The 26,357-nt window shown below is 40.8% G+C and overlaps 1 protein-coding gene across 6 annotated transcripts in view; it reads right to left on the bottom strand.

Moving 5' to 3' along the window:
- LOC137296232 (uncharacterized) overlaps positions 1-26,357 on the bottom strand; it is a 113,697-nt gene that overhangs the window by 18,356 nt on the left and 68,984 nt on the right. For all 6 annotated transcript variants that reach the window (XM_067828014.1, XM_067827972.1, XM_067827981.1 and 3 more), the window contains 3 exons: positions 5,542-5,655; positions 1,201-1,276; positions 824-1,039 (listed from right to left, as the gene is read on the bottom strand). In XM_067828014.1, coding sequence (XP_067684115.1) covers positions 824-1,039; positions 1,201-1,276; positions 5,542-5,655 — 406 coding nt within the window. The remainder of the gene's footprint in view (positions 1-823; positions 1,040-1,200; positions 1,277-5,541; positions 5,656-26,357) is intronic.

The following is a 26,357-nucleotide window of genomic DNA, read 5'->3' as shown; positions in this document are numbered from 1 at the left end:
ATGTACATACCGTTTACCTTGTGGTGGTGGTGGATCTACTTACCATCTACCTTCTGTGTGGATGTACTGGTGGTGGATGTACATACCGTTTACCTTGTGGTGGTGGTGGATCTACTTACCATCGACCCTCTGTGTGGATGTACTGGTGGTGGATGTACATACCGTTTACCTTGTGGTGGTGGTGGATCTACTTACCATCTACCTTCTGAGTGGATGTACTGGTGGTGGTGGATGTACATACCGTTTACCTTGTGGTGGTGGTGGATCTACTTACCATCTACCTTCTGTGTGGATGTACTGGTGGTGGATGTACATACCGTTTACCTTGTGGTGGTGGTGGATCTACTTACCATCTACCTTCTGTGTGGATGTACTGGTGGTGGTGGATGTACATACCGTTTATCTTGTGGTGGTGGTGGATCTACTTACCATCTACCTTCTGTGTGGATGTACTGGTGGTGGATGTACATACCGTTTACCTTGTGGTGGTGGTGGATCTACTTACCATCTACCTTCTGTGTGGATGTACTGGTGGTGGATGTACATACCGTTTACCTTGTGGTGGTGGTGGATCTACTTACCATCGACCCTCTGTGTGGATGTACTGGTGGTGGTGGTGGATCTACTTACCATCTACCGTCTGAGTGGATGTACTGGTGGCGGTGGATCTACTTACCATCTACCATCCGTGTGGATGTACTGGAGGTTGTGTTGGATCTACACACCGTCTACCTTCTGTGTGAATGTACTGGAGGTGGTGGTGGATGTATTTAACGTCTACCTTATGTGTGGATGTACTGGTGGTGGTGGTGGATCTACTTACCGTCTACCTTCTGTGTGGATGTACTGGTGGTGGTGGTGGTTGTTATCTTGGATCCATCATCTCCAGTCTTGGTTGTTGTCACAGAGGTAGGTTTGGCAGCCATGTCTGAAAACTGTTGCATCTTCCTCTTCTTATCTTCTTCTGCCTTCTCAAACCTCTTCTTTACGATGTCCTCCGACTCCTTCTCCCTCTGCTGGCGTCTTGCTTCTCGCTCCACTACAAACCCAATATCCGAAAGTTGTAAACAAATACCTAATTCTGAAACATATTCTTTTCATCACTCTTGCTATTGATCCCCAACCCTGAACTTTGTAACAGATAATTTGGCTTTTTTTATGTATATAATGAGACACATCATTATGTCATTTTTAACTTACACTTGTCTTTTTCTCGCACTTCTTTTAACCTTGCACGGATCTTCTTCCGTTCATCAAAGTCATCTGTCTTGCTCATCTGTTGAATAATACAGGCATGTATTCTTAAACGTTGGAAGACAGACATGCAAGAACAATTCCTGTATCTGTGTTGACAACAAAAGTCTGGTGTATATAGTGACTTAACACATTCACAAAGGCATTCAACAGTTTTAGTAGTAAACATCTGGAAGTGATTTGTGTGGATCTTGTGAGCACAGATGTCTTGCTGTGGTAAGCACAAGTTAACCCTTGGATAGAAAATTCTACTCTCAACAACACCTTAACACTACACTAGAGACCCTTACTCTCCCCAACTCTCAATAACCTTACTCTATACTACACACCCTTACTCTCAATAACTGTAACTCTGTCAGTAACCTTAACCCTACACTAGACCCTCCTACTGTCAATAACCCTAACTCTATACTAGATACCCTTGCCCTCAATAACCCTAACTCTACACTAAAGACCCTTACTCTCAATAACCTTAACTCTACACTAAAGACCCTTACTCTCAATAACCTTAACTCTACACTAAAGACCCTTACTCTCAATAACCCTAACTCTACACTAAAGACCCTTACTCTCAATAACCTTAACTCTACACTAAAGACCCTTACTCTCAATAACCTTAACTCTACACTAAAAACCCTTACTCTCAATAACCTTAACTCTACACTAAAGACCCTTACTCTCAATAACCTTAACTCTACACTAAAGACCCTTACTCTCAATAACCCTAACTCTACACTAAAGACCCTTACTCTCAATAACCTTAACTCTACACTAAAGACCCTTACTCTCAATAACCTTAACTCTACACTAAAGACCCTTACTCTCAATAACCTTAACTCTACACTAAAGACCCTTACTCTCAATAACCTTAACTCTACACTAAAGACCCTTACTCTCAATAACCTTAACTCTACACTAAAGACCCTTACTCTCAATAACCTTAACTCTACACTAAAGACCCTTACTCTCAATAACCTTAACTCTACACTAAAGACCCTTACTCTCAATAACCTTAACCCTACACTAGACCCTCCTACTGTCAATAACCCTAACTCTATACTAGATACCCTTGCCCTCAATAACCTTACTCCATATTAGACATTCTTATTGTCAATACCCCTAACTCAATAACCTTAAGTCTACACTAGACACCCTTACCTTCAACATCCTTAAAACTAGGCTAGAGACCCTTACTCTCAAGAACTGTACTCTACACTAAAGACCCTTACTCTCAATAACCCTAACTCTACACTAAAGACCCTTACTCTCAATAACCTTAACTCTACACTAAAGACCCTTACTCTCAATAACCTTAACTCTACACTAAAAACCCTTACTCTCAATAACCTTAACTCTACACTAAAGACCCTTACTCTCAATAACCTTAACTCTACACTAAAGACCCTTACTCTCAATAACCTTAACTCTACACTAAAAACCCTTACTCTCAATAACCTTAACTCTACACTAAAGACCCTTACTCTCAATAACCTTAACTCTACACTAAAGACCCTTACTCTCAATAACCTTAACTCTACACTAAAGACCCTTACTCTCAATGACCTTAACTTTTCACTAGAGACCCTTACTTTCAAAAACCTTAACTCTATACCAGACACCCTTGCCCTCAATAACCTTACTCCATATTAGACATTCTTATTGTCAATACCCCTAACTCAATAACCTTAAGTCTACACTAGACACCCTTACCTTCAACATCCTTAAAACTAGGCTAGAGACCCTTACTCTCAAGAACTGTACTCTACACTACAGACCCTTATTCTCAATAACTGTGCTCTACACTACAGACCCTTACCCTCAAAATCTGAAGTCTACACTAGACACCCTTACTCTCAACAACCTTAAAACTAGGCTAGAGACCCTTACTCTCAAGAACTGTACTCTATAATAGAGACCTGTACTCTTAATAACTGGGGCCCCTTTCACAAAACTCTCGTAAGCCTAAGGTCTCGTAACTTTTCTCGTAGCATTCGTACCTCCTATACTGTAACATAGGAAGTAGGAATGTTACGAGAAAAGTTACGAGACCTTAGGCTTACGAGAGTTTTGTGAAACGGGGCCCTGTACTCTACACTAGAGACCCTTACCCTCAATAACCTTAACTCTTGACAACTCATACTTCCTCTACGATGGAGATTCCTGTTCAAAATAACCAACCTCTTAAAATCCAAAGAATTACTACACCTCATGACTACAATCATGACATCTCAAATTACTGTGGAATAAATTGGTCCCATGTTAACCTCATTGTACCATGCAGTGAGAACGCAGACTGTGGAACCACCCTAGGTTGTGTGCTTGAGTGGGCAGTTCCTACACACTGTGCTGGTAGAGAGAGACAGATTTAGCTACACAGTCCATGCTAGCAAGGTCCAGGGGACACAGGCCAAGTTGGGAGGGCAAGCAGGGCAAGGATGGGACACATCTCATCACACCACAGCAGTTACAGCCTTACATAAATTGGCAACAGATTAACCCGCAGTTTTAGAGAAGAATCTGTAAAGCAACAGAAAATATTGAAAGTATCGTCATGCAGTAGGTTTCAAATCAAGCCATCAGTTGTATAGAAGGGCAGTAGATATTACACTCTACAGTAGATACTGTAACATGATATCTGCCCTGCCCTGCCCTGCCCTGCCCTGCCCTGCCCTGCCCTGCCCTGCCCTGCCCTGCCCTGCATGTGTTTAATAGAGCCAGGAGGGTCACACCAACCAATTGTGAGGTCTTATCCTCCCAATATATATGCATATGCTTTAATTGCTTTAGATGACTGACATTTAGTGAAAGTAGTATATTAATGTGTGATAGTGGTTTGAATTACTGACTAATGATAGTCAGGATGTATGTGTGTTGGTCATTAAGGGTATGAATAGACTAACTTCAGGTAGATGTGATATGTTGTGTGCTGGACACTCATGGATGAATAGACTGACTTCAGGTGGATGTGATATGTTGTGTGCTGGACACTCAGGGGATGAATAGACTGACTTCAGATGGATGTGATATGTTGTGTACTGGTCACTAAGGGATGAATAGACTGACTTCAGGTGGAAGTGATATCTTGTGTGCTGGACACTCAGGGGATGAATAGACTGACTTCAGGTGGATGTGATATGTTGTGTGCTGGTCACTCAAGGGATGAATAGACTGACTTCAGGAGGATGTGATACGTGTGTTATGTGTGCTGACCATGTACTTAATCACACAAATGTAATATTTGATAAAGAAGATTTGCTTTCTACTTGTTCATAATTCTTTTGATGATCCTATTCTTTTGATGATCCTATTAGTGTCATGAGGTAGACTGTAAGCAGTAACAGTAGAAATTGCTTTTGCTTCTAAAATATATATTTACGATTTTTTCAGATAACAGTACTGTATCTTTAAATACAGATACAAAATACATGATATCAAATGACTAGTGACTACTTACACATTATGGATGATTTAGCTGTTGAGAATCTGCACAGACAGAACAGGTGTGCTACAGCCTTAACTGCAGGGACAGTTGAAATAATGCAATCACAATGGCAAGGTACCTTAGTTTTACATTCTGCTGTGTTGTCTGACATTCAACATTATGGAATCACTTCACTGCCCTCATAACTGTTCTACCTGTATACATGTGGGACTTAGGTTTGTAAGTCACTATGCCCCTACCATGGATAAGGTATCAGTGCTGTTCCTATGGAAATGATTAAGCCTCATCTACCGGCCAGCAAGCATGGGGGCTAGAAAGGACCCGTTCTCACACCTCATGTTTACCCCATACACAGGTACACAGGTTAATAGGCTAGGTCACACTCAGGGGGCACATGCTATCTGTTCCTAGCTCTCAACACCACAAGCAACCACAGAAAGGTCATAGGTAGAATATACACATACACAGAACAGCTGTTCCATTCATAGTATCACCTTACATCCATGTATAGTCTAACCCTTCAACCTCAGCCTTCATCCCAGTGTTGCCACCCCTCCAGCCTCAGACTACATCCCAGTATAGCCCACCCCTCCAACCTCAGCCTCCATCCCAGTGTTGCCATCCCTCCAACCTCAGCCTTCATCCCAGTACAGCCTACCCCTCCAAACCTCAGTCTTCATCCCAGTGTTGCCACCCCTCCCACCTCAGCCTTCATCTCAGCATAGCTTGCCTCTCCAACCTCAGCCTCCATCCCAGTATAGCTCACCCCTCCAACCTCAGTCCATACCCCGGGGGTTACGCACAACCCTTCACTAGAATCATGTACACATGTTAGTGTGACTTACAATTTTCATGAGCTCCTCCTCATCGTTGATGTCCTCGTAGGTTGGCATGGTTGCCTCCCTTGAGTCAGTGCCGATATGTAGCTGCTGGGTTTGTGCCACAGACCCCTTTTCCTTCTATAACCAAACCAAAGCTTAGTTATTTGTTTTGTGTGAGTTGAGTACATGATAACTACATTAGCAAAAAAATATTCATGCACACAGCATACCCAGTGGCCAAAGCAAATATACTTGTAATGTCTCACCTTTTGGTAAAAGACACCACAAACTACCCACTCAACCTAAAGACACCTCAGTCAACCATACAACACATAGTGCCACCTGCAGATACTTCTGTATCCATCTACATGTGGACTTTCTCTCTTCTCAATATTTCCAGCAAGAAAAGTGTCCAGTCGGACATGGGGCTGCAACTGAGGGCATCACCATATTCTGTATATCAACAATGACAGACAAATGGACAGACCCCTGTAACTAGACCTAGCAAGCATATATAACATATTTCTGCCAGTGTGCGGGCATGTAAGACCAGGACTATAAATGAATTCAACATTGATTAGAATGGCAAAACAGCAAAACTGAGACCTCTCAGGGTGATTTGCTTGTGGTAAACACCACTGGGTTTTAGTCAATTAGAATTCCATATTTGAAAGGAAAGGGGAGAAAAAGACTTCCAATTGGTATTAAAGTTCCAGTATGTTCTCACTGAAACAGAGGATCATGACATCAAGAAAGTGATGAGTTGTGAGGTGTATGGCTAACTGCCAGTGACTAAATATCTTGCCATCTGCTCCATGTTACATATCAAAGAAGAATGCAGTTCCCCATCATATGCCACTGCTCTACCCTGTAACATCTCTCTTGGACCACCACCACTCTCTACCGATGGTACACATTTCTACCCTACCTGACTACCCCACTAGAAGTATAGGAGCACCTGCATACATTGTTTCTCACCATCCACTTAGGCTGGAATATGATCAAGATCCTCCTGATAACTAGTTATTTATTCCTAGTTAGCAGTCCACTAAGTTAACTAGCAGTCAGAGATATTCACTGGCTTCAAGAGCCCCAGCACATGTCCATTATGATACTGAAGCAGATCAGAAATTTCCCTGAACAACCCATTTCAGTGAGATAAGAGTCAATGATCAAAACAGTGTGAGGCTGTTGAGAAACACTAATCAACTAAACAGGCACTACCTTTTTGTCGGTTTCATTGCATTAGTCACCTGAACTTCCCATATTTAGATAGACAAGTAGGCATAAACACCTGTACTCAGTAGACACTGGAGTTTCAGACGTTTCTCACTAAGCTGATCACTACATGTTATGACTGGGAAAATATTGGAAGGCAGTTGAGCTGCTGTTGTTGATGCTGCATCACAATACTGCATTGCACCAGATTCTGATATTATCGGCACATGTTACACATTGTCCCTAACCTGTGTATGGAGTTCACTCCTGCATACGTTGTCTTTCTTAACCTGTGTATGGAGTTCACTCCTGCATACGTTGTCTTTCTTAACCTGTGTATGGAGTTCACTCCTGCATACGTTGTCTTTCTTAACCTGTGTATGGAGTTCACTCCTGCATATGTTGTCTTTCTTAACCTGTGTATGGAGTTCCCTCCTGCATACGTTGTCTTTCTTAACCTGTGTATGGAGTTCCCTCCTGCATAAGTTGTCTTTCTTAACCTGTGTATGGAGTTCCCCCCTGCATACGTTGTCTGTCTTAACCTGTGTATGGAGTTCCCTCCTGCATAAATTGTCTTTCTTAACCTGTGTATGGAGAGGACACCTACTTACATTGTCTTTCTTAACCTGTGTATGGAGAGGACACCTACTTACATTGTCTTTCTTAACCTGTGTATGGAGAGGACACCTACTTACATTGTCTTCTACTCCTACTTACCCATGTGAGAAAACTGGTGTCACAAATATGTGTGAGACTGATTTCTAATCCCGCGATTGGCTACTCTATGGTGATGACCTAAGGTCAAGTCATGACAGACTAATTTCCTGATTAAAATTCAGTTACACATGCTTGAATGGAACAGAAACATGTTTGTTGTGCCACCTTGACACCTGCTATTTTCACAAATGCAACATAAACAGGTATTTAGACAATACTTAAACGTATAGTATAAATATAACACGAATCTAGTTATTCTAGTAATAAATTCTAAATGACTCGAACAATCAGTGATACCTGAGTAAACAATTATGTGAAAACAGCTGTTAGAGATAAATTCCCTTTGAATATTTAAAGTGTCCTAGGTATTGACTTGCAAAAATACCTGACATGATAACATCAGTGCCTATCTATTGGGAGATGGGAAGATGATATTTTTCACTGACAAACATGATGATTCTTTCCATAAAGATCCACTTCCCGCTCCAAGCTACTATGCGAATGCAATGCTATCAACTCACTCATGACAATCAGAAGCAAAACACACTTGCTGAAACAATGTTAATCATGGAACGTTTGCATGGCTTTGTGAGTGCAAATGGTGACACATATCCTTTCGATTCGGTTGAACATGTACATCAAAGGTTAATCTACAATGCAAAGTTCATGTCTTCATAACATACAAGATGTAGTCAACTCACATTTCACACTGACAACTCTGTAAATTCTGTAACATTCCAAGTGGCATGGCTCCAGAAAACGAGAAGGCTGCACCCAGAGAAGAAGAGCAGTTCCCCCATTGATAGTGAACATAACCTAAGCAATGTCACATTCAGGCACTTGGGTTGCACCAGCAATGGCACATTCAAGCACATGGGTTGCACCTAATTACCCCCACTCTATAGTTTTGTCTCCGGTAGATGTGATATCACTGGACCTAGACTGCTCCACAAGTACAGATACCCAATGTACAGAGTAATCCAAGGCAATATTCCAATGATGACGACAACCACCAAACAAATAACGAAGATGTCACATGCTCAAATATTTAATGCTTGCAAATATTAAAATCATCCACATTTACACGGTAACGTCATCGCTTTAGAGTAGGAAGCCAAGTGACGTCACTCATTCACAAAGTTGTGTTCAGTATTATTACGCACCTAAGATGAGGACTTACATTGCATACATTTCTCTTAACCCATGTATGGAGAGGACAACTGCTAACATTGTCTCTCTTAACCCGTGTATGAAGACAACACCTGCTAACATTGTCTCTCTTAAACTATGTATGGAGACGACACCTGCTAACATTGCCTTATAACCTGATGGAGACGACACCTGCTAACACTGTCTCTCATAACCTGTGTATGGAGACGACACCAAACATTGTCTCCCTTAACCTGTGTATGGAGATGACACCTGCTAACATTGCCTTATAACCTGTGTATGGAGACAACACCAGCTAACATTGTCTCTCACAGCCTGTGTATGGAGACGACACCAAACATTGTCTCTCTTAACCTGTGTATAGAGAGGACACCTGCTAACTTGTCTCTCCTAACCTGTGTAAGGAGAGGACACCTGCTTCAACTGTCTCTCTTAACCTGTGTATGGAGACGAGACCTAACATTGTCTCTTTAAACCTGTGTATGGAGACGACACCTGCTAACATTGTCTCACTTAAACTGTGTATAGAGAGGACACCTGGGCCCACTTGCACAAAACGATCTTAGAGCTACAATTATTGCAAATCCTTAAGATTGTGATCTTAGGCTTCGGCTACAATCGCCCATCCACTTGCACATAGCAATTGTAGGCTAACATCATTGTAAGTTACAATCAAAACTTACAATTGGTCGGAACCAATTGTAAGGAGCTAAGATCATTGTAGTCAGTAGCAAAATGGCATTCAAGTTGGAAAAAGTATAAACACCGTATCTCTTTGACAAACAAGGAAAGGATAGTAACAAAAGGTGTCTGCATGCGATTGGCAGTGGCCATGACCTTTTCAAAACCACAAAGGCAGCTAATCTTAGTTTTTATGCAAGATAGGAGTGGTTACCCTTTGCTTATTATGCCCTTGCTGTAAACTCTGCCATGCTCAAACACAATGTATGTTATATTGTGACAGCACAGATCTCCACATGTTTCTTTTCAGTCAATGATTTTGTCTCAGTTTATCAATAAAATTATCTACAGATGGATAACATACAAAATTAAGTTTTTTTCTAAAATCTGAAATTCAATCTGACGAGGGACAAGAGTTATAATTAATGCATTTTAAATATAACATAAGTATTCTTCAAACAGGAAAAATACACTTGATGTGGTATGTGAAATTTGTGTAAAAAGATCATGCGTTTTCCACAACACTCCCACAGTCATGTCACCCTTTCATATCTTTCAATTTCAAATCTAATGCTTGTGGGATATATTTGGGATTTGACTCCATATAACACTGACCAGATGCCAAACTATGTTTCACTGACAGCCATTGACAAATCATGGTACATTTAGGTGTTATATCATAAGGAAATTTCATTTATATGTTATCTTTTAATTTTCTTGATTATTAGGTCAATAACTTCAAGACCCAAATTTGTTAATGTACTTGTTTGTATATCACCATTTTCAGAAAACATGATATTTCTGTGGTTGCAGTATCACATTCTTAGTTCATAAATTAAATTAGAATGAAAGATTAGAGAATAACCCATGAGGTACGAGTGATAATATGTTACCTTCCACGTTATCATTTCCTTCAAGGATTTGTGGGTTTGGGTTTGATTGGGTGGGGGGGGGGATTTTGTTTTGTTTTGTTTTTGTTTACACAAAAAGACTGCAAGGTGCAATTATGGAAGGAATGTCAGTTGCATGCAGTAACAAGTTCCATGTTTTATTTGTGCTGTATGCTATGTGCTGTTGCAGACAACAGCAGACAGGTGTTGAGATTAAGAAATTTCTACTTCCAACGTTGAAGAGTTCCATCTTAGTTAAGATCGCAATCTTAAATCCATGCCGTCTTAAGATTGTCTTTGTGCAAGTGGATTAAGGCAATTGTATGGTGACTGTAGCATTGATTGTAGGGGCCTAAGATTGATTGTAACTAAGATTGCTCTGTGCATGCGGGCCCTGTTTCAACTGTCTCACTCAACCTTTGTATGGAGACGACACCTGCTAACATTGTCTCTCTTAAACTTGTGTATGGAGACAACACCTGCTAACATCGTCTCTCTTAACCCGCATATGGACAGGACACCTGCTAACATTGTCTCTCTTAACCTGTGGATGGAGAGGACAATTGTTTCAACTGTGTCTCTTAACCTGTATATGGTGGCAACACCAGCTAAATATTGTCTCTCTTAAACTGTGTATGGAGAAGACACCTGCTTCAACTGTCTCTCTTAACCTGTTTAGAGTGTGTACAATTTCATTATGCTAGAGCTTTCACTCAGCACAGTGCACCTACAGGAGATGAAGACACACAGTGAACACTGGAGTATGATGTACCTGTGGAGATGTAAATAGCTGCAGGAGGGCTGGCTTGCAGACATATTTGTGTAGGCCAGTGAATCCTGCATGCTTCGACAATTATGTTTGAACAGGAATGCCATGATCTAGTACAGTTGCTGGCTGGCAGATAAAATCCTCAAGCAAACAAAGACCAACAGCAGATCTATTTGAGGTAATTTGTAATATATGAATGGGAACAAGACAATACCCACATACAGGAACAAAGTGTCTGTGTACACCTGAAACATCTCGCTTCAGGTGTAAAACCTAAAAGAGCAAGACGACCTTATATTAGAGTTTCAATAACAAAAAATTTTATATGTGTAGCGGCCACAAAATTTCCGAGTTCCGTGCTGGGATTCGAACGACGGACCCTCTGATCCGAAGTCGGACGCCTTGTCCACATGACCAAAGAGGTTAACCCAGTCAGCAAGCTGACAAGGTAAGGATGTCATCTGTGGGATGACTCCACGCCCTGCTACATACTCCCCCGTCAACAGAAGGCACGTCCCGGGCCGCATAGTTGGGTACTGAGGCTTATTTTGTTCAAATATGATATGAACATGCTCAGCCCCACGTTGGGCGCCAATGTAGCGGCCACAAAATTTCCGAGTCCCGTGCTGGGATTCGAACGACGGACCCTCTGATCCGAAGTCGGACGCCTTGTCCACATGACCAAAGAGGTTAACCCCGTCAGCAAGCTGACAAGGTAAGGATGTCATCTGTGGGATGACTCCACGCCCTGCTACATATGTATAAAGTGAAACATCAACTAAACATCAACTATAACAAGGCCCTGTCTAAACACCTAAAGCACCAACTACATCAAGCATGAGAACCCATTGGCTGAACACATGCAGTACTAACTGTATAAACTACAACAATGCCCTTGCCAAACACCAGCTCTACGAGCTACATCAACTATGTCAATGAGTGACAACCCCCTGGCCAAACACCTTCAGCACTAACTACATCAAGTAGGATAACCGCTGGCTAAACACCTATAGTACTAACCACATGAAGTATGATAATCCATTGGCCAAACACCTCCTGTACTAAACACATCAAGTATGACAACCCCCTGTCTAAACATCTGCAGCAAGTATGACAACTTCTTGGACAAACATCTGCAATACTACATACATCAAGTATAATAACCAACTGGGAAAACACCTGCAGTACTAACAATATCTAGTGTAATAACATCTTGGTACTTGCAGTACTAACTACATCACATATGAAAATTCTACATTGATGTAACAATACATTACACTCAGCAGCATACTACCAATTGCAGAATGACACCTTGCTAAGATGTTATACTGGGAACATGTTATACACAGGTAGATCAGCCATTTCCATATGTGTGAGTACCCATGCATGTTAACACAAAACATATAATACTGTTTGCTGTAGTATTCAACATATTACTGCAAAGTAACTATAACCCACTAGAAGGGTTCAGGGTTCAAGACAACAAGTAGAGTTTCAGGACTGGCTTCCATCAAAGTATCCTCTTTGTAAGTATGTACAGCATTAATGGATTTCCACAAGTAATGATTCCTGTGAGTGAGTGAGGATGTTTGTCTGTTAGTCTTTGACCATTACTAAGTAACCATATCAAATCTGGACGTAATTCTCAACACATCGCAATCTCACATTACATGGCACCAGAACCACCATAAACACAAGACAAATACAAGTTAAGAATCTGTGGCTATTTTAAGCACACCATAAATGTCTAGGAAAACATTTAGTAAGTATCTGGTGATGAAACAGACATTTCCTCTGAAAATAGACACCACCTTGAAGCCAATCTTTATCACTGAGACTCCCATCTTGCCAGCTCACCTGCAGACAGAGTCAGTAGACTTGCTGGGCAGACTTAGGGGTTGGTTTACATCTGATTATACCAACAGATATCACCAACATCATATACATGTCATCCATCTGATTCCAACCCCAAATATTATCTGACCATACATATATGTCACACAGCTAGTTATACACCCCAATATCACCTGCCCTCCATTATATGCCAAACATCTGACTTCACACACCAACATCACCTGACCTTTACATACATGTCATACATCTTATTACAATCCCCAGTATTACCTGACCTTTACATACATGTCATACATCTTATTACAATCCCCAGTATTACCTGCTCTTTACATACATGTCATACATCTTATTACAATCCCCAGTATTACCTGCTCTTTACATAAATGTCATACATCTGACTACACACCTCAATATCACCTTCTCTTAACATACATGTCACACACATGACTGCACCACCCAATTTTACCTGCCCCTTACAAACATGTTAATTAGTTGAAGCAAAATGTGTGACACTGGGCCTGATTGGCTGAGGTGCATCTTGGTTACGCGTTTTGTACAAACTGTACTCATCAGACGGAGATACTGGAGCTGCACATGCCTTTTTATAGAGAAAATCTCGGTGGTGGTGTTATTTGTGACGTCACAGGAGTGTTCTCATGCTCTCAGCTGTCGGAGGGGAATTCCCCGTAGGAGCATTGCGGCGTGGATTAGCTGTATTATCAGGTTGATTGATTAAGTTTTTTTAATCTGTTGTGAGAACAGTGTAGACTTTGTGACTGTATTGTCAGAAGGAGAATCTGACTCCTCATGGACAAACACGGCACCTAGTCCTCAACACAGCAGACTTTCACTCACTCTGTCACGTTACCCAAACGATGACCTCGGTAAATCGCCAACGCCCCCGATAAGATATACATAACAAACTTTGATGTCACAATGTCACATAACAAATGGCTGACGTCACAATCATTCAACATGGAGAAAACGCCTTCACTTGCGCGATTTGTCCTACTGCCATGTAAATAGCAAACACACAGATGCCAGGCATAAGTGCATTATCTGTGCCAAAAACTACAGTCGTAAAGATGACTGCTTGGCGCATATCCTCCGCATTCATGGCTCCAAGCTTGACGCCCCCAACTACTGGGAGAAGATCGGCCCCAAATCATTGTCCAAACCAGGACCTAGTCAAGCATCACCAGTACCTGTAAAAACGTCTGGAAACACCCAGCCACAGATGAGGCCACACATGTGGGATTCACGCCAGTCCCACCATTCCATAACTGGTCTCACACCATTGAGGAAAGTGATACTGAACCATGGGCGTTGTACTGTCAATGAAATTGGGACGATGTACCCAACAGAATCAGCCCCGACGAAGCTGGTTACATTCAACCCAAATCCACGCACCAGGATAACATCCTTCAAGAGTAACAGGAGATCAAACGTGGGGCTACCCATGAGGACATTTTGAAAACTTCTATGTTGTTTACACTTACAGAGTTAGCAATATAAAGTGGGACAACCAGTCAGTTGCCTCGGCACGTCAGTGCAATATATTTATTTGTACAAAAGCCTTTTATATATTTAAATCAATCCGATCACTAAATTTTACAGAGAGCAACCCTTTCACTAGTAGTGTTGTTTTTCCTCCTCAGTTATCAAGCCGATAACTCAGGACCCCGACTCTCTAATCCAGAGAGCAGCCATTCCACACAACAAACACATATGTCGTTTCATCCATCTATTCGTAAATAAATCCCATCTACAAATAAAGGAGTCAGATTCTCCTTCTGACAATACAGTCACAAAATCTATTGTGTTGTCACAACAATCCAAATCAGAATTACATATCCAAACAAGGGGAGAGTCAAAAAGCATAATCAATCAACCTGATAATATGGCTAATCCTTGCCGCAATGCTCCAACAGGGAATTCCCCTCCGACAATTGTGCCGCCAGGACGTCACAGCATGAGAACACTCCTGTGATGTCACAAATGACACCACCACCCAGACTCTCTCTATAAAAATACACGTCTTCCTCCAGTATCTTCTCCCTCTCTACTGCACGGACAGGATGTCCACAGTGGTTAGACCGATCATATCAGAGAGCTCTTTCTCTAGTATCACCACTGAATTACAGGTCAATGGACCAAACCCACTGGACGTGAGGAAAAGAAGAAGACTCACATTCAAGTTCAAACCCAAGTCCAATGTAACCACCGAGTCAAAAGCGGTTAAATTAGCCGACTCTCTGATGCCTACATACAGGGACGTCCGGAATGCTAACTAAAAGAGGGCCCGCCTCCTAGTGCATACATACTTTTTGGAAACATGCCTTCAAGGAGACATAATTCCCTCACAATTTGAGGCCAGCCCAAATCTCTTGAATTATAGTGGATATTTGAGCTCCATATGTTCCCTCCGCAAGGACTCAATCACAGGATTGTAGGCTGAAATATCCCTTTTGCCTTACCTATACATGTTAATTAATTAATTAGAATTCCATATTTGAAAGGAAAGGGGAGAAAAAGACTTCCAATTGGTATTAAAGTTCCAGTATGTTCTCACTGAAACAGAGTGATGAGTTGTGAGGTGTATGGCTGACTGCCAGTGGCTAAATATCTTGCCATCTGGTCCATGTTACATATCAAAGAGGAATGCAGTTCCCCATCATATGCCACTGCTCTACCCTGTAACACCTCTCTTGGACCACCACCACTCTCTACCGATGGTACACATTTCTACCCTACCTGACTACCCCACTAGAAGTATAGGAGCACCTGCATACATTGTTTCTCACCATCCACTTAGGCTGGAATATGATCAAGATCCTCCTGATAACTAGTTATTTATTCCTAGTTAGCAGTCCACTAAGTTAACTAGCAGTCAGAGATATTCACTGGCTTCAAGAGCCCCAGCACATGTCCATTATGATACTGAAGCAGATCAGAAATTTCCCTGAACAACCCATTTCAGTGAGATAAGAGTCAATGATCAAAACAGTGTGAGGCTGTTGAGAAACACTAATCAATTAAACAGGCACTACCTTTTTGTCGGTTTCATTGCATTAGTCACCTGAACTTCCCATATTTAGATAGACAAGTAGGCATAACCACCTGTACTCAGTAGACACTGGAGTTTCAGCGGTTTCTCACTAAGCTGATCACTACATGTTATGACTGGGAAAATATTGGAAGGCAGTTGAGCTGCTGTTGTTGATGCTGCATCACAATACTGCATTGCACTGATATTATCGGCACATGCTACATATTGTCCCTAACCTGTGTATGGAGTTCACTCCTGCATACGTTGTCTTTCTTAACCTGTGTATGGAGTTCACTCCTGCATACGTTGTCTTTCTTAACCTGTGTATGGAGTTCACTCCTGCATACGTTGTCTTTCTTAACCTGTGTATGGAGTTCACTCCTGCATACGTTGTCTTTCTTAACCTGTGTATGGAGTTCACTCCTGCATACATTGTCTTTCTTAACCTGTGTATGGAGTTCACTCCTGCATACGTTATCTTTCTTAACCTGTGTTAACCTGCATACGTTGTCTTTCTTAACCTGTGTATGGAGTTCACTCCGGCATACGTTATCTTTCTTAACCTGTGTATGGAGTTCACTCCTGCATACGTTCCCTTTCTTAACCTGTGTATGGAGTTCACTCCTGCATACGTTGTCTTTCTTAACCTGTGTATGGAGTTCACAATTGCAACATAAACAGGTATTTAGACAATAATTAAGCGTATAAAATAAATATAAAATGAATCTAGTTATTCTAGTAAAAGATTCTAAATGGCCTGAACAGTCAGTGATACCTGAGTAAACAATTATGTGAAAACAGCCGTTAGAGATAAATTCCCTTCAAATATTTAAAATGTACAACATGAGTACGTGACAAGTGTCATGTATTGTCTTGCAAAAATACCTGACACAATAATATAAGTGCCTATCCATATGTCAATTAACACACACCAATATCACCTACCCTTTACATACATGTCATACACCTGATTACAACCCCCAAGATCACATACCTTTGAGATACATGTCATACATCTGATTACAAACACAAGTATCACCTGCCCTTTACATAAATGACTTCCACTTGATCATAAATTAAAAGTTATCCTTATACACATGTCAGCTGTCTGGCTGTACCAATCTAACCTTTGGTCAGTTGTAAGGGTTTTATTTTGAAAAGCGAGTTAACTTATAAATGCAATTTGCACTATACTGAACCCTCAGCAGGGGATGAAGAAGATGATACAATACTCGTAGCCATGCTAATCATTAAAAAATAGATCATACAATACTCGTAGCCCTGCTAATCATTAAGCAATAGATGATACAATACTTGTAGCCCTGCTAATCATTAAGAAATAGATGATACAATACTTGAGACCTTGTGACCTTGAGATGAAGGTTAAGGTCTGACTGAGACCTTTCTTTCACTGTGATAAACCTAGAAACCAAATATGAAAAGAATCTATCCTATGATATTCCAATCCATGCGTGCATATGGATGACCATGAAATTTATGTGAAGGTCACCAAAATTGACTGGGCCCTGCACCTTCCCTACATAAAGTTTGGTGTTGAATATGAAGACAATACAGTGATCGGTTCTTGAGGTATCTCGCTGACTAGCTTAACATGCAGCTTACCATGCTGAAATCTTCAAAGTGTCACCGTGACCTTGAAAATCAACCAAAGGTCACCAAAAACGACAGGGCCTGCACCTTTCCTAGATAAAGCTTTTTGTTGAATATGAAGAAAATACAGTAAACGGTTCTTGAGATATCTTACTGACAAGGTAAAACGCTGAAGTCCCCTTATGATCTTGAGATGAAGGTCAAGGTCACTGACTGAAACCTTTGTTTTACTGTGATAAACCTAGATACTAAATATGAAAAGAATCTAGTGAATGGTTCTTAAGATATTCCAATCCATATGTACGTATGTCATTTTTATTACTTTTTACTTTTTGCTAACACACAAGATGTATGAAATGACTTGTGTCTGGATAATCACCCGATGTAGGCTGTCAACAAAATTGAGGATATTGGTTGCAGTGTTTCATTGAATATTCTGTAAACATGAGTTCGAAAAGGGGACAAGTTGTTGTGGTCATATTGAAAATAAGACCAAGGTCACCCAAATCGGCTGGTGCTTGCACAATCCCCTAATGTAGACTCACCAAATGTAGGCTGTCATTAAATTTGAAGACACCAAATAAAATAGTTCATGAGATATGTCAATGAGTGTTTAAAGTGTTCAAAGAGTCATAGTGACCTTGTAAATATAGTCAAGGTCACCAAAACTGACTGGTGTCTGTGTAACCTCCCAATGTAGGCTGTCGCCAATTTTGAATACGTTGGGTACAATAGTGCATGAGATATCGTGTTAACAAGAATCCGAAAAGTGGCCAAAGTGTCGTAGTGACCTTGAAAATAAGCTCAAGGTCACCCAAACTGACTGGTGTCTACGTAGTCCCTCAATGTAGGCTGTCACCAAATTTGAAGATATTGGGTCAATAGTTCATGAGATATCGCGTTAACAAGAATTGAGACATACTGACGTATGTTCAGCCACTGCTGAATACATAATCTCCTGCTCCGTGTTGCGGCGGCACACAGTGATACTGATAGCTCTGCTAATCATTAAGCAATAGATGATACAATACTTGTAGCCCTGCTAATCATTAAGAAATAGATGATACAATACTTGTAGCCCCGAAAATTTTAAGAAATAGATGATACAATACTCGTAGCCCGGCTAATCATCAAGCACTTAAGACAGGTCAGGTTTGTGGACTTCCAATTGACATGTGTAATTGAGCACAGCTCTCTCAACAACTATCAGCTGACTAAGGTCAATGGTTACTGTCAGAACTGCATCTGTTCCAGCTCACTCCATTACAGCTCCTGGTTGCCATGACGAGTCACCATAAACACCTACCATTACATAATGGAGCTGCAGTGTTCCAACCCTACTGGAGGAGTTCACACCTCAAACATCCCTCAGCTTACAGACAGCATGACCCTACATCCCTACATACTATATCCATGACAATAGATCTCCAGAACATCAAACAATACCTCATTTTCTGCTACATAACAATATGGTGGATGAACAGACAAGTTTTTACAATGTCTCCTATTTCTGCATGTAGGCTGTAGCAGGGCACATGTCTGTACTTGTCAGTTAATGTTAGCAGGATGGTATGGTAGACATATTGGATGGAAACACAGCTAAATTGGACATTCTTGTTCCATGTAATTGTGAAAACCTTCTAAATCACTTGTGGTTTGTGAGATGTTACAAAAAATGTTTCAAGTTCCTTGATTGTTTCTTGCTATGAATTGTTGAAGGTACTAATATTCAGCATGGGTGTAGGCAGACATTCCAAGTATGCACATTCCTGGATGATTGTATCTATTGCTGCTGGTCCTGGAGCTTCCTTGGAAACTGCTGCAGCCAATAGCACCTGAAATACTGCTGCTGCTGACAGCATCCAGAAGTGCAGCAGGTGTACCCCCAATGTCCAGCCTCACTCAAATACGTCTTAACTATCAAGTTCAGCCAGTGTACATCATGTACCCATTACAACGTGGACTTGAACCCCTTGCATGTCTGTGGAGAATGTACAGACCTTTGGGCAGACAACGTGTGCTCATATTCTGTCATCAGCAACATTAAGAGCATGGCTTGAGGTGGATCTGTAATATATATCAGGTACTGGAATCAAACGGTTTGTTATTCTATGCCAACCTTGTAAGATCATCCATAACGTTACACAAAGCTGGTTAGTTGTGTCATTATCTACACAACAACCCTACTCGCAAGTTTTTGTTGGATGCTCGCCCAGATGGCCTAGATTTGACAAGCACAGATTATGAAAATCTGATGAAAATCTGAAGTCAATACTATATAGACTTATTAGCTAACTATTGATGTTAAGAAGTATGTGTGTCGGGATGTGGATGTACCACACAGGTCAGGGTCACACAGGTCAAGGTCACACATGTACTGCAGGTCAGTACTGTATGTTTTTATGTGGTCTTGTGTGGCATATATGACATCCTTACCTTGTGGGCTTGTTGAGAGGGTTAATTTCTTTGATTAAGCAGACAAGGTGTTGGTGACCTCGGATCAGATCAGTGCTTTAAATACAAGATTGGACAAGTCTTTATTATAACAACCGTATCGAGACTGTTTCACTTCTATGAGCTGAAATATTGATGCTCTTAAGGTAAGGGTGTTTGGGCATGACTGTACCATACGTCTGAAGGATTAGGTGAGTGCTAGCCTTGACATGGTCTGTAAAAACTATTAAGTTTCTGAATTAGCTCCAATAATATGGTTTCTTCTGATAAATTGTGATGAAGATTAGAAGGTGTAAATGACAAAAACACAGAACCCATATCATGTGTCTATATGTCATCCATCTGCTGTACTGTGGTACAAGGACTCTGTCATCCATCTGCTGTACGTGGTACAAGAACGTTACAGTACCACGTGTCTATATGTCATCCATCTGCTGTACAGTGGTACAAGGACTCTACAGTATCATGTGTCTATATGTCATCTATCTGCTGTACCGTGGTACAAGGACTTTGTCATCCATCTGCTGTACGGTGGTACAAGAACTTTACAGTACCATGTGTCTATATGTCATCCATCTGCTGTACCGTGGTACAAGGACTCTACAGTATCATGTGACTATATGTCATCTATCTGGTGTACCATGGTACGAGGTCTCTACAGTATCATGTTTCTACACAAGTCCTTCTACTAAACAGTGGTAGACAACAGTCTGGGGCTGCTGACTCTCTCAAACAGAGGGGTGCAGTTATAGTGTTATTCAGATGACTTTGACAATAATTTTTACATGCCATTTCTCATTAACCCTATTGTGTGCATTCTTGCTATCTAGCCACAGAATGTGAGGCACAACTCTGCCACATTTGTGTCTGCCAAGCAGATAGCACACACACATGGTGTAGCCATTACTGATGCTTTTCAGAGACTGTAAGTAAGTAATGACCTTCACACCTAGCTCAAAGGCAGTGCTACTGCCTTGACCTCAGAATACCCATACACTCACAGCATGACTTCAAATGCAGAAATAAGTTAATTAGGGTTAATAAGGATGATGATACTGATGATAGGTTAACACATTATCTGCAGGTGCCAGGGAAGACTGCCAATGAAATAAGTTTTCTCTCAACAACTTTCAACTAGTATCTTCTGCCTGAGACCATGTACTATAAAGCAACAAATGTATGTCGTAGGAATGAATTACACACGTCATTGTGCTAGGTTCACTTTGCTGAAGGAGCCCTAGATCTCAGTACAACATTTCCTACCTATTCAACAAACCACTTCCATCGCTTGAGGATGGGTTTAGTATACTAGGTTTACTATCTTACAGGTACTTTTCAGGAGATAATGATGCTTAGTAATGCCCCATATGGTTCACTTATATTGTATTGGATAACACAGGTCATTAATATAACTGATATTTAGATATTTCTTCATTTTTTCAGGGAACTGACACTGACAATATCATTACTTCTTGCCATGTACACCAGGAAATCCTAATGGACCATCAACTGGATGGTCATTTACTCAAGGACAATATTTAGTTATTTATAACTTGACCATCACCATACACAGAGGGTGGGGTATAACTTGACCATCACCAGACATAGAGGGTGGGGTACAACTTGACCATCACCAGACACAGAGGGTGGGGTACAACTTGACCATCATCAGACATAGAGGGTGGGGTACAACTTGACCATCATCAGACATAGAGGGTGGGGTACAACTTGACCATCACCAGACATAGAGGGTGGGGTACAACTTGACCATCACCAGACATAGAGGGTGGGGTACAACTTGACCATCACCAGACATAGAGGGTGGGGTACAACTTGACCATCATCAGACATAGAGGGTGGGGTATAACTTGACCATCACCATACACAGAGGGTGGGTATAACTTGACCATCACCATACACAGAGGGTGGGGTATAACTTGACCATCACCATACACAGAGGGTGGGGTATAACTTGACCAATATCAGACATAGAGGGTGGGGTACAACTTGACCATCACCATACACAGAGGGTGGGGTATAACTTGACCATCACCATACACAGAGGGTGGGGTATAACTTGACCTATATCAGACATAGAGGGTGGGGTACAACTTGACCATCACCATACACAGAGGGTGGGGTATAACTTGACCAATATCAGACATGGAGGGTGGGGTATAACTTGACCATCACCATACACAGAGGGTGGGGTATAACTTGACCAATATCAGACATGGAGGGTGGGGTATAACTTGACCATCACCATACACAGAGGGTAGGGTATAACTTGACCATCACCATACACAGAGGATGGGGTATAACTTGACCATCACCATACACAGAGGGTGGGGTATAACTTGACCATCACCATACACAGAGGGTGGGGTATAACTTGACCATCACCATACACAGAGGGTGGGGTATAACTTGACCAATATCAGACATGGAGAGTGGTAGAAAATATAAGGAAGTAAAACATGACCCTTATATTTAAGGAGGTATAATATGGCCTCATTATATGTAGTGAGTGAGTGAGTTTAGTTTTACGCCGCTCTCAGCAATATTCCAGCTATGTGGCGGCAGTCTGTAAATAATCAAGTCCGGACCAGACAATCCAATGACCAACAACATGAGCATCGATCTGCGCAATTGGGAACCGATGACATGTGTCAACCAAGTCAGTGAGTCTGACCACCTGATTCCATTAGTAGCCTCTTACAACAAGCAGTCGCTCATTATATATAAGGAGGTATAACATCACCTCATGTATAAGGAGGTATAACATGACCCTCGTATATGAGGTATAACATGACCCTCATATACAAAGTGGTAAAAGCATTACTCTCATATATAAGAAGGCAAAACATGGCCTCATTATATGTAAGGAGCTAAAACTTGACCATCATATATGAGGAGGTATAACATGAGCCTCATATGTAAGGAAGTATAGCTTGACCCTCATAAATGAGAAGGTATAACATGACCTCATTATATATAAGGAGGTATAACTTGACCCTCATTTATAAGGGGACAAAACATGATCCTCATATATAAGGAAGTATAACATGACCTTATTATATATGATCCTCATATATAAGGAGTTACAACATGATCCTCACATAAAAGGAGGAATAACATGTTCTCGTTATATATAGAGAGGTATAACATGACCCTCATGATAGAGACAGGTATGACATGTCCTTCACTACAAATAGCTGTCCCTCCTGGATATGAGATTCCACGGTTGCAGAAAAAATTGTGGAATTTACCTTTCCCTGCAGAAAAAATCTGGTCCATGGAAAACACATTTTTGTGCAGAATCCATGCAGAATTTGCCACTTTTCTGCCATGGAATTTGCACATTTTAAAAACTGAGTGAAAACTGACTGACAGTTGAAATGAAAAGCAGAGTTAATGTCAAAAGTAGGATCGGTTACACATAAAACCAACTGACATATTTACTGTGACAACATTTTCATGATTACAGATACTTTATCAATAAAGCAAGTTTTGGGCATCTTTCAAATAATATTACATGAATTTGACACTGCAATTACGTTCTCAAAATCGCTCATTTTGAAAACTGAAATTATTTCAGATTTTGTTTAAATATACAATTGTTACTTGCATGAAACCGGAAGTTGTTCGTCAGCATCAAAGTTACGAATGAGAGGAGAGAAATGATTGTCAGTGAGTGTTTAATTCTCAAATACGGAAAGAGGTGTGGGTGCTTTACTTACTTAAGATGTGATGTGTACTGTCGACTTAACTTTATATCTGTGTTTGAGAATAAAACTAAGAAGGTCTGTTCAATGTTTTTGTTGTTTTTTCTAAATGTTTCAACTGCAGAATGTTTTGCAGAATGTTTTGCAGAATATTTTGCAGAATATTGACAAATAGGGTGCAGAATTTGCTTAAAATTGACACGGAATCAGTGTACATCATGTACCCATTACAACATGGACTTGAACCCCTTGCATGTCTGTGGAGAATGTACAGACCTTTGGGCAGACAACGTGTGCTCATATTCTGTCATCAGCAACATTAAGAGCATGGCTTGAGGTGGATCTGTAATATATATCAGGTACTGGAATCAAACGGTTTGTTATTCTATGCCAACCTTGTAAGATCATCCATAACGTTACACAAAGCTGGTTAGTTGTGTTATTATCTACACAACAACCCTACTCGCAAGTTTTTGTTGGATGCTCGCCCAGATGGCCTAGATTTGACAAGCACAGATTATGAAAATCTGATCAAGTCAATACTATATAGAATTATCAGCTAACTATTGATGTTAAGAAGTATGTGTGTTGGGATGTGGACGTACCACACAGGTCAGGGTCACACAGGTCAAAGTCACACAGGTCAAGGTCACACATGTACTGCAGGTCAGTACTGTATGTTTTTATGTGGTCTTGTGTGGCATATATGACATCCTTACCTTGTGGGCTTGTTGAGAGGGTTAATTTCTTTGATTAAGCAGACAAGGTGTTGGTGACCTCGGATCAGGTCAGTGCTTCAAATACAAGCATGAGATTCAGAAACTTTAAGGCTGCTACACTTGGCAAATCAGATGGCTAAGACTGGACAAGTCTTTATTATAACAACCGTATCAAGACTGTTACACTTCTATGAGCTGAAATATTGATGCTCTTAAGGTAAGGGTGTTTGGGCATGACTGTACCATACGTCTGAAGGATTAGGTGAGTGCTAGCCTTGACATGGTCTGTAAAAACTATTAAGTTTCTGAATTAGCTCCAACAATATGGTTTCTTCTGATAAATTGTGATGAAGATTAGAAGGTGTAAATGAAAAAACACAGAACCCATATCATGTGTCTATATGTCATCCATCTGCTGTACTGTGGTACAAGAACTTTACAGTACCACGTGTCTGTATGTCATCCATCTGCTGTACCGTGGTACAAGGACTATGTCATCCATCTGCTGTACCGTGGTACAAGAAGTTTACAGTACCACGTGTCTATATGTCATCTATCTGCTGTACGGTGGTACAAGAACTTTACAGTACCACGTGTCTATACGTCATCCATCTGCTGTACGGTGGTACAAGAACTTTACAGTACCACGTGTCTATATGTCATCCATCTGTTGTACGGTGGTACAAGAACTTTACAGTACCACGTGTCTATATGTCATCTATCTGCTGTACCGTGGTACAAGAACTTTACAGTACCACGTGTCTATATGTCATCTATCTGCTGTACCATGGTACAAGAACTTTACAGTACCATGTGTCTATATGTCATCTATCTGCTGTACCGTGGTACAAGAACTTTACAGTACCACGTGTCTATATGTCATCTATCTGTTGTACGGTGGTACAAGAACTTTACAGTACCACGTGTCTATATGTCATCTATCTGCTGTACCGTGGCACAAGTACTTTGTCATCCATCTGCTGTACCGTGGTACAAGGACTCTACAGTACCACGTGTCTATATGTCATCCATCTGCTGTACCGTGGTACAAGGACTTCGTCATCCATCTGGTATAACATGTCCATCATTTTAAATAGAGAATCAAAACATGACTCTAAACATAGGATTTACATAAATAGACTGGTACAAAAAGTCCTCCATTATTTGTAGAGAGGTATAACATGACTCTATACATAGGATTTACATAAATAGACTGGTACAAAAAGTCCTCCATTATTTGTAGAGAGGTATAACATGACCCTCAATATACATATAATGGGATATTATATTGATTATACATATTATAGGATAACACACACACACACACACACACACACACACACACACACACACACACACACACACACACACACACACACACACACACACACACACACACACACACACACATCATTCACAGTTTTAAGCAAAGAGCTGTCTGACTGTTTCAACTGTTCTGCAAGAGAAAGACATTACTCATTCTAAGCAGTTAAAGTACTCATCATACATGATAGTACTAGTCTTAAGTAAAATATTCTTTTAAGTTGCATTTATGAACAGGGGAAATTCCAAACATCTGTCAATCAATAAAGGATCAATACGTTTCTAGGTATACATAATGATCAATTAAGAGGCTAAGAAAACATCTGTTCCTAGAATGTGCAAAATCTCAATGAACTACATGAGTCTTGATAGCTGGCTTGCAAGATGGTTGATCCTTTCAAAGTACACATTCACTGGGTACTGCAGGCCAGCCAAATAACATTTCATTTTGCTCCTGTAAATACTGGGAAGCTGGGAAGCTTCCCTAACCCATAGCAGATACACAGTACCGAATAAGCCTCTGTGAATTCAGGTATTCAGGCATGTAGCAGTACTGTTTACACGCAACACCACCTGAAGCATCAGTCGAAGCCATGTATATCAACATTACTATATGTATATTCTTGCTTATGAATACTTTATAAAATCACTGTTGTTGTG

Source organism: Haliotis asinina, chromosome 1, assembly GCF_037392515.1.
Source record: "Haliotis asinina isolate JCU_RB_2024 chromosome 1, JCU_Hal_asi_v2, whole genome shotgun sequence".
Classification (NCBI taxonomy): Eukaryota; Metazoa; Mollusca; class Gastropoda; order Lepetellida; family Haliotidae; genus Haliotis; species Haliotis asinina.
Note: the sequence above shows the minus strand (reverse complement) of the source record. Positions and strands in the feature narration are given on the sequence as shown.